Source organism: Glycine max, chromosome 8, assembly GCF_000004515.6.
Source record: "Glycine max cultivar Williams 82 chromosome 8, Glycine_max_v4.0, whole genome shotgun sequence".
In the NCBI taxonomy this organism is placed as follows: Eukaryota; Viridiplantae; Streptophyta; class Magnoliopsida; order Fabales; family Fabaceae; genus Glycine; species Glycine max.
The window spans coordinates 16,356,530-16,366,736 of NC_038244.2; the positions used below are offsets into that span (position 1 = coordinate 16,356,530).

A 10,207-nucleotide genomic window follows, 5' to 3' on the forward strand; every position below is an offset into this window, starting at 1 on the left:
TAAAATGAATTAAATTAAGTCTATCCTAAAGAATTCACCAAAAAAAAGTCTATCCTAAAGAATAATAGATATAGATTTTATAAAACAAATTTGAAGTGCTCGGATTTAGATGACTCAGCTGATTTTATTCAAAGATTCCTATGCTCATTCGTATATGTACACTCAGGAGAGTGTGCTACATAGGAGTACAAGTTTTCTTCAACAGTCAACAAGTTACATTTGGTGATGCTTTCTTCTGGAGTATGTAGCACTGCACATAATCTAAATGATTATAATGAATAATTGAAAGGAAAAGTGGCATGCATAATAGTATACATTTTCTTTTTGGATCCACAATCTATATTATTGTATTTATGCTTGTGGATGCTTACAAATGCTTCATTTTCTAATTTAAATTATTGTCACATGAAATTCATATCCAAATACAAAATATTTCAAGCTCTGCTTGAGTCCATCTACCTATATTAACAACCACCTTAACTTCTATTCCACCAAATACAATAACTTGGGCAGAAAAGTAAGAAAAAACATTTTGTAATAAAAAAAAACCCAAAAAATTGAAAAATGGTTTATTTTCACTTCACCGGTAGCCTCTATAGAGTGGTGTATACATAGAGCTCTCAGCAAACTTCACCAAATCTTTTGGTTGAGGAAGGCTAGTGGCCAAGCCTGAGCAAGAATGTGAACTCAATTTCATTATTGTTGTAAAATTATTTATAATATTTCAAGGAGAAAAAGTATTAAAAACATGAAACATAAAAGCCTTTATTTAGATACTAAAAGGAAAACTAAGGCTCACCAAGCTCATAGGCCTTAGCAGCAACATTGGCAGCAATGCGTGCTGAAATCTTTCTGATGTTGCTGAATGGTGGGTATATGAGTCCCTTGTCATAGTCCTTCTGGGTCACCTGTGAAGCCAAAGCCTCAGCTGTTCCAAGAAATAGAATTTGTCATTTAAATAATTAAAAAAAGTATGTTCCAAGCTTAATATTTGAGTAAATGTTTGAATTTCTAATGCACTTACAAGCTGCCAGAAGCAGGTCATCGTGCACTCGAATGGTCCCAGACATTATTAAACCAAGACCAAATCCAGGAAAAATGTATGCATTATTAGCCTGATTAACAAAGAACACATTCAAATTAAATTTCATTTTCATATGATATGACAAATTTTTAACATTTACAAGAACTACATTAAGACCTGGCCAGGCACAAACACTTTTCCATCATATTCAACGGGGGCAAATGGGCTCCCACTAGCAAAAATGGCACGTCCCTGATAGAAATGCAAATGGATAAGAAACATAAAAAGAAGAAATGATAATAGTCATTACTCATCCATTCCAGCCAAATAATAGCAATCTAATTATATAAATAAGCTAGGTAATATTGTAATTATTATAATAGGAAGATGGTAGCTTTGTTTTCATATTACCTGGCTCCAAGTATAAGCTTCTTCAGCAGTGCATTCCGACTGTGATGTTGGGTTGGAAAGAGAAAGAATAATTGGTTTCTACAAGCATTACAAATGATGGATTAGATTCAGTGGCACATCAAAATGCATAGTAGGTAGGCAATTGTAGATTGACATATTACCTCATTAATGGAAGCCATAGCTTCAATAACATCTTTAGTAAAAGTTCTCCCTTGTCCTGATGTTCCAATTAACACCGTTGGCTTAATTTCCTGAGAAGAAAACAGTGAAATGTAAGACATTTGAAACTAGTGTTCTCTCAGGGTGGGAGAGCGAGAGAGAGACGGAGATCATACCTTAACAGCATCTACAAGTTCCTTAACAGGTTCATGTTCATGAGCCCATGGCTTCTTAAAATGTTGAAGTGATTCTTTACGGGAACTCACAATCAAACCCTGCCAAAGTAGGAACAAAAGATTAATAGATTGGAAAAGAAGCAATTTACTCTCTACAGGAAGGAACTAAATTGGATTTCAGTACTACCTTTGAGTCCACCAACCAAATGTTCTTGCGCACTTCATCTAGGGGGACATTTGTCTGTAAAAACAATAGTTAGTTTCTTGATAAATCTAGATCATTCATGCAATGCTCACACATCATAAATCTAACCCGTTTTGATGTTTCAAGTGCTATGAGTTCTGCTATTCCCGTGCCAGCCTGCAACCACAAGCCATACAATTCATCCACAAGGACATGCATGACATAATAGTTAGTTGTAAGGAAATGTAAGTGAACAATTCAAAGTGATCTGATAATGTTCAACACTTTTTTTTTTAACACCTTTTTACTCTGACAGGAAATGTTTAAACTTTCCTATCTCCAAGAAACAATGAAGAAGGACACATGATCTTAGAATGGTAGTAACTTACCTCTCCAGCACCAAGGAATAAGAACCTGTGATCAGTCAAGTCTCCCCCAACCAATTTTAGAGCAGAAACTACTCCTGCAAGGACCACTGATGCTGTTCCCTGAAACAAAGTGGATAAGATATAAGAGATAATTATCGGTTACCAAACTATCCAAATTCATTATTGAAAACATGCAATACTTTACTTACCTGAATATCATCATTAAAGACAAGATGTGTTGATCTATATTTTTCAAGTAGATCAAAAGCATTGTGGTTTGCAAAGTCTTCGAACTAAAATATGGCATAACAGATTCAGAAAACAGGAAAATTGAAATTAGCAAGCGTTGCACTTTCCGTCCAATAAGGCAAGAAATGATATCTTTGCATACTGCTTAGTACCTGAACGAGGATTCTTTCACCATAATTTTGCTTGACTGCATTCATAAATTCATGCAGAAGTTCAGTGTATTCCTGAAAACCGAAAAGGTAGAAGCAAATTTATTATTATGGCATATATAATTTGACAGGATGCCTGAAGCTAAAAATGAGGCCAAGTAAATAAAACAAATTATGAACCAACCTGCCCAGTTGCTCGTTTATGCCTGAGCCCAAAATATAATTCATCATGCAACAACTTCTGATTGTTTGTACCCACATCGATGGTAATAGGCAAGCACTGAAACAGGATGATAATATAATGATACAATTGTAATAAGTGGAAGCCACATACAATTTTTTAGAACATAGGAGCCACTCTACATAAACTTCCATAATTGAATGCTACTCATCAAGCTAACTTGGAATTAGAACATTACTTTACTTTTCTGTATAAAAATCATAACAATCACTGCAAATTTTAATGTTGCCCATTGTTGAAATCAAGATTTTTTTTCTTCCAAAGAGGTAAGGACCTAACTAGGGGCCAAACATAGGAATCTCTCAAACAACTTCCTTTCTTTTTTTTTTGTTTTTTTTTCCTTGCATTATTTTAACCTATTCAATATGTTGAGGGCTAAAATCTGCAGCTCAAATTTCAGTAGCATCTTAAAACAAAGTAACATATCACAAGAAGTTTGTGACAGGCATAGTAGACTGAAAATACTTACAGCAGAAGGACGAACTCCACCAAGTGCTGAATATAAAGAAAGTTTTCCTACTGGTATTCCCATCCCCTGATAATATAGTAGAAAAGGAGAGACTACCTTATTAGATCATACAATATAAACATCGTAAAATTTTTTACGTGAACAAGTATAATAAAATCACCTGACAACCTAGATCCCCAAGACCCAGAATTCGCTCTCCATCAGTTACAACAATGACTTGAATGTTCTTCTCAGGCCAATTCCTTAGTACTTCAAGAATCCTCCCTCTTTAAACCACATCCAAGTGAAAGTGGAATGATTAATTTAAGAAAAATAATAGAAACAGTACATTCAACTAAAAGGTTACAAGGACAAAGAACTCAAACTTACTTCTCCTTCAAACTTATATAAAGACCCTGAGGATGCATGAAGATGCTCCCATATTTCTGACAAGCTTCACCAACAGTTGGAGTATACACAACTGGGAGTAACTCCTCAACATGATCAAGTAGAAGCTTGTAAAACAGCCTTTCATTCCTCTCCTGCAACCCAGCAAATAACGAATGGAAAACATTAAAATCCACTCCCAAAATTTGCAAACCAAGTTCAAAACAGAAATCTTGACAAAAACAGTACAAATGTGCAGACAAGTCCAAATTTATGGAAACATACAAATCTTCACAGATTTCTATGAAAATGTTTTGGAGTCATTATTCACAGCTTATCTTATGCACTTGCAATTTATTGATGCTGCATTGTACGAATATTTCAGTTCCATACTATAAGCAAAAGGGTGTAGCCAACAACTAATGGTGTGTTTGGAATGGTGCTGATTGCCGTTGAATGCCAATCCAATGAAAGGAGGATTGGCATTCAACATGCATTGGAATGCAAGAATGCCCCATAGCAAACACACACTAAGGAGTGCCATAAGGACGATGCTTAAAGAACATGTAATGCACCCTATTAAATGTTCCTAGTTATTTATAAAAGCTTGTATTGAATTTTTTTTAATAAAAGTTTCCTTTTTCGATTGAAGTTTTCTACTTGTGTTTTATTAACATCATAACATGTACCGTGTCTGCCAAAGTAAAACTAAAATGGAGAAACAGACTGAAAACAATATTAAATATATAATTCTCTTAAAAAATAAGAAAAGGGAATTGTTCACAAGGGCACCTGAAGATCCATCATTGCTATGTACTTGTGCAATGGAACTTCATACTGGCGTATATGTCGGATCATTTTCGTCACCTGAACAAATGAGACATCAATAACTAGCAGTCAATGTAGAGCAGCCTCACAGTCATACACAACTTCAACAATTTTTTTATTAAGGTTAAACTATTCACATATTCACTATGTTCTCTTCATTTTTTAAGTTTTAGTTCCCATACAAGAAAACCATAAGCTTTAATTGCTATACAGTTTATCACCATAAAGTTTTCTCTAAGGACCAAAACTTAACTTTTATATATAAAGATTTTTTTTTTATCTAAACCACACGTATCCTCCACCGGTGACAATCATGTTTGAGTCGGGTAGGATCAGTATGACCGGCAAAACTCTCCCTTTAAGTATTTAATACAGCTATATACTCAGAACTCAAATGCGCAAAACCTCTGATTAAGCTTGAACAATCCCACCGGTTGATCCACATGCTTGGTGATTGCATATATAAAGACTAAAACTTACAGGTTTTTTTTTTTTTTTTGTAAAGGAACTAAAACTTAAAATAAAAACAATTACAGAGACCGGATGAATAGTTTAACCTTTTTTATTAGAAAAGGAATGTTATTAGGAACAAGTTACAGAATGAGATGATATACCTGAGTTTCCTGAGAAATAACTGATGGGGGAAGAAGGCCACGCAAATAGTGAGCATCCCTCTCTTTTTCAGTGAAGGCCAGTCCTTTGTTGTAGTGTGGATCTCTCAACAAAGAATATCCACTAAAAAAACAAGAGTGTCCAATTCATTCAAACAAAAAAACTAACTATTAACATTTGCCAATAAATATATATATATTCATTCATTCATCACAAACACAAATAAGAAAATGGAAGATGATGACAATTAAACAAGTTTCACTGACTCACCTAGCAACAGAGATACTCCAGGGAGTCACAAACTGATCCTCAGTGGCCTTGTCCTCGCCGTACACATCCCGAACGCCGCCGCTGGGGATGGGGTTGACGTCGAAGTCGTCCACCGTGGAAGAGCCATTTGTCTCATTCTCCATGACAACGCCGCCGTGGCTTTTGCTATTGGTTGGAGCACAACACGTGATTCTCGAAGAAGAACCCAAAAGCTTCCTCTGTGAAGCAGACAAGTTGCTGCACGAAGACCACCCACCTATGCCCGGCTTGCACTGTGCACAAAGTTGACACCAAAAACGGGAAAATGAGATGATTCTATGAATGCCAAGATAAAGAAAGGAAGAGTGGAGTTGGTTTTGGTGAATGTTGAATGTTGAATGTGGTATGAGAAGTGTTATAATTTACCATGAAGGAGTATGCATTGGAGGAGAACATGATGAGGAAACAAGTGTGTGACAGAGAGAGAGTTGCGGTAGGGAGAGAAGAGAGTCTTCAGGGGATGCTAATATGCTATCCTTTCTTTTCTCTTCCTCTGTTTTTGAGATGGATAGTGCCCGGAGAGGAGAGAAGGAAGCTAGATCATGAATGATATTATTACATTTTCATGTGTTATTTCTGTTACAATTATTAAATATGTTTAATGATATTATTAAATAGAAGTTTTTATTTAATAACTATAAAAATGGGTCATGTGCTTATATTATAAAGCAGCTTACATAATTGTTTAATTCATTACAAGTAATTATATATTATAAATTTATTGACTTTTATAATAAAATATTTTTAAAATTATACTATTTCCAATTGATTATGCCAAAGTTTTCTCTAAAAAAATGTTTTTTTTTACATTAACCATATATACAAATTAAACTCTGAAACATATGAAAAAAATACTTCATGCATTGATTGTGAAAATAACTTTTATATTATAATTCAATTACATATATATATCAAGTTAATTAGTTTTTTTTTTATAACAATCATTTGAAAGATTATACCATTTATGATTTCTAATTACTTGATGGTGTAAATTTTACACAATAGTACATAAAAATTAAAATAAAAAAAAATATTTTTAATATGAAAATATCAAATCATTATTATATTTTATTTAATTACTGCAAATTTTAGGCTTAAAAGGAGAAAATTTCTTAATGTTTTATTAAATTTTGATAACAGTTTTACCTATTGTTTTTTAGAACAAAGATTAAGAAATTAATTTTATTTTATTTTTGTTAAAAAGTAGCACTACAATTAAAGAGAAGTACTATGATGTCTTTGAGATTTACATAGAATAGTGTCTTTTTCGCAGAACCACCTAAAGACTCAATTAAAGAGATTCTGTACGTAGCTGTCATAAGGTTGGGTGTGAGTGAGAACAAAAAATTGTCCTGAGTTTTGGGAGTCTCTTGCATCTGCATCTTGTCGTGGAGATACAATAGCAGCACCTTCCAAATAGGGCAACTTTCAAGGGTAATGCTATTGCTGGCTTCTAATTAACAAAGTTACAAAACCTCAACCTGTTGTTTTGCCCACTTGTTTTTTTCGACCCCAAAAGATATACTTTTATGCTTTAAACACTGTCTTTGGAACATGCCTGTGAATATGGTGCTTGATTGTTTGCCAAGTTGACCTTCAATTTATAAAATATTTTTTGTCATGTTTAAATTTTTTATTCAACATTTTTTTAAAAAAAATGTGGCAAAACTTAAAATTTATAAAAATTAGTAGTTTGTAAGAAAAGACTAATTTGAGGAAGGTTTTATATCTTAGAAAATTCCATTTTAATAAAAAAAATATTTAACTAATATAGTCACACTAATTTTTTAATTTTTAAAAAAATACTTAATATTACACCCACGCACGTGCAAATCACACACTTAGTTTTATATTAAAATTTAATTCTAAAACTGAAATAACTAAAAATTTAATAACCAATTTTTTCCACCGCTGAAAAATTTGGAAAATTATATTTATATAATAGAATAAAATAATTAATAGATAATATAATAATAAGATATAAAATAAAATAATTGATCCATACATGGAGAGCATGACAGAAAAAGTACTAAATAAATAATATAACTATAAAATATTTTAGTAATTTCCGTATTTAATATGGCAATAATATTAGTTTCCTTGTAAAGTAGAAAGCTCGAACTCCACACTTGCTCACTGATTGAGACCACACACAGAGGTCCTTCTAAGTGGTGCTAAGGAGTTGTGTCCCCATGGTAGGTTGGTCGTCATAACATTGATCGTTGAAATAAGGTCACCAAGAGTGACCCAAAAAAAAAAGTATCATGCTTAATGATATCTAACAAAAAGGATCAGACTGTGATTTAATTAGGAAATAAAAAAATGACGAATCTATCATGGATAAATATTCCAAATTAATATTATACTATATAAAAATTATAAATTTATTAAAATATATTTTTATTAACGACCAAGATATTTTTTTTTCTCTAAAGTTAATTGCGCATTACAAAGACAGATTATAATTTGAAATGAAATATATTTTAAAATATAAAAATGATTTTTTTTAAGATTAACATACTTTGAGCTTATAAAAAAAAAGATTAACCTACTTTGATAATCACTTACAGTTGTATGAGCTTTAAGGATTAATTGTAGGTGCTAATAGGGAGAATTACATTGATTTTATAAAGTTAGCATTAATTATATTGTTATTTCTCTTACACGATAGTGTGATTTTCCTATGAGCTACAAAATATTTTACTAGCTAAACTCTATTTATGAATTATATAAAATGTATGATTCTTCAATTGTTCTTAAAATAATTTTAACTCGTTGTGTTTCAAAGTGATTCAACTCGTCGGGTTTACATAGTATATCTCATCACAATACTCATCGCACATTAATTCATCACCATTAAAGGGGTCTTACAGTATGTGATTATACAGTTCATAGTTTACAACTCAATGCACATAACATCTCAATACACGTATGATCTAATTATTTAACACTTACTCACCTTATCAGATACACCGAGTCTCAATCACAATATTATAATTTCAAAGCAATATGTTATCATACCTCATGAATCATATATATGTCACACAATTATTCAATTGTATTTAAAATCATTTTAACTTGTTGCATCTCAAAGTGATTCAATTTGTTGGGTTTTCATAGTGGATCTCATAACAACTTAAAGAATCTTACAATTGTGTGATTGCACAGTTCATAACTCACAACTCAATACATACAATATCTTAATAGGCATGTATCTCACAATTCATCACTTATTCAATTCATCACTTACACACCATTTCAATCAGAATTTCCTGATCCCAATATAATAATTTATCACGTTAATTTAGTAAATCTTGTCCAAAATATAAACAAATAATATAAAAATGTTTCTCACAACATGGGGAGTAAAACCCTTCAAACAATTTCACATAATCATAAAAATCAAAGCAATCAAAATCATAGGTCAAAAACATGAAAACACCAAGAACACTTAATTTTATCAACCAATTCACATCAGGGCATCAATAGGTTCGTCAAATACAATAATCTCGTAATTATAATTGTAAAGAAAGAATTATAATACAATAACCATCCTAAAATAAACCCCAATTTGATCATCTAAGGATCCCTACATATGTTCATTATAATCCCAATTATGATAAACTCATCTCTTACCTCTAAGCAGACTCAAGTATGTAGTTTGGCAGTGATAAAGGCGTCTCACGTGATTCCCTAAGATTCTTCAAGTTTTTCTTCTGGTTGTTCTGTTAGGATTTCCAAGCATTAGAGAGAGAAGAGATTGAAACTTCAATTTTATTGTCTCCGTGCGAGAGACATTTCTCTCTCTACATACATTATTTCTCAAATCCCAATGGTGGGACTATGACAAATTGAGTTCCAAAAGTGGTGCCCCAATTTCATGATGATCCAATGGTTAATAACTGTGGGATCATAGTTTTACTGAGATAAATTTGAGTGTATACGGGAAAAATAGCCCTTTTAGGAAATGAAGAAGGGAAAACGAATTTGAGAAAAAGAGATAGTAGAGACATATTGTAAATATAAAAACTGACCTAATATGTCTTTATTTATAACTAGGGTACTCTCAACGTATCGTTTACTCTATTTTTCTTTATTTTATTATTTATAAAAAAGAACTCTATTTTACTCTTTCATTGAATAAATAATCAATTAAAACATCCATTTATTTTTCTAAAATATCATTTTACTCTATTTATTTTCTAATACTATGAAACCCTTATTTTAATTAACAAAAACTCTTTTCTCTCATTTATTTATTTTCTAAAAACTATTAATTTTTAAATAAAATTATTTTTATTTATTTGACGAAAAATGTAGTGTTACGATGTGTTAAGATGAAACTTTGAGTGCAATTTCTTTCTTCTTTTTGTCATTTTCTTCATGCTGATTAAGTCTTGCAAGTTCCAATTCATGTCCTTGAAGTTTTCTAAAGAGAGTGACAAGAGTCATAGTGGTCAAATCCTTTGATTTTGCAATAAGCGTCACTTTTGGTTGTCATTGTCTATTTAAACATCTCAATACTTTGTTAATAAGATCCCCATTTGAAACTGTCTTTCCCAATAAGGCAAGATGATTAATAATATGAGTAAACCTCTTTTGTATGTCTTGAATGCTTTCATTTTGATTCATTCTAAAGAGTTCATATTCGTGTGTGAGAGT

General features: G+C 31.9%; 1 protein-coding gene across 1 annotated transcript; it reads right to left on the reverse strand.

Annotated features, from left to right (window-relative positions):
* Positions 1 to 321: 321 nt before the first annotated feature.
* LOC100785718 (NADP-dependent malic enzyme) lies at positions 322 to 6,088 on the reverse strand. Its single transcript, XM_003532994.4, has 20 exons — positions 5,912 to 6,088; positions 5,507 to 5,778; positions 5,239 to 5,359; positions 4,589 to 4,663; positions 3,800 to 3,951; positions 3,591 to 3,696; positions 3,431 to 3,496; positions 2,905 to 3,000; positions 2,724 to 2,795; positions 2,532 to 2,615; positions 2,344 to 2,442; positions 2,084 to 2,131; positions 1,958 to 2,011; positions 1,771 to 1,869; positions 1,597 to 1,686; positions 1,436 to 1,513; positions 1,202 to 1,276; positions 1,025 to 1,115; positions 800 to 928; positions 322 to 669 (listed from the first exon to the last, which is right to left on the reverse strand). Exons 1-20 carry the CDS (start codon positions 5,939 to 5,941, stop codon positions 581 to 583), a joined length of 1,926 nt encoding a protein of 641 aa, XP_003533042.1. The 5' UTR covers positions 5,942 to 6,088; the 3' UTR covers positions 322 to 580.
* Positions 6,089 to 10,207: the final 4,119 nt, after the last annotated feature.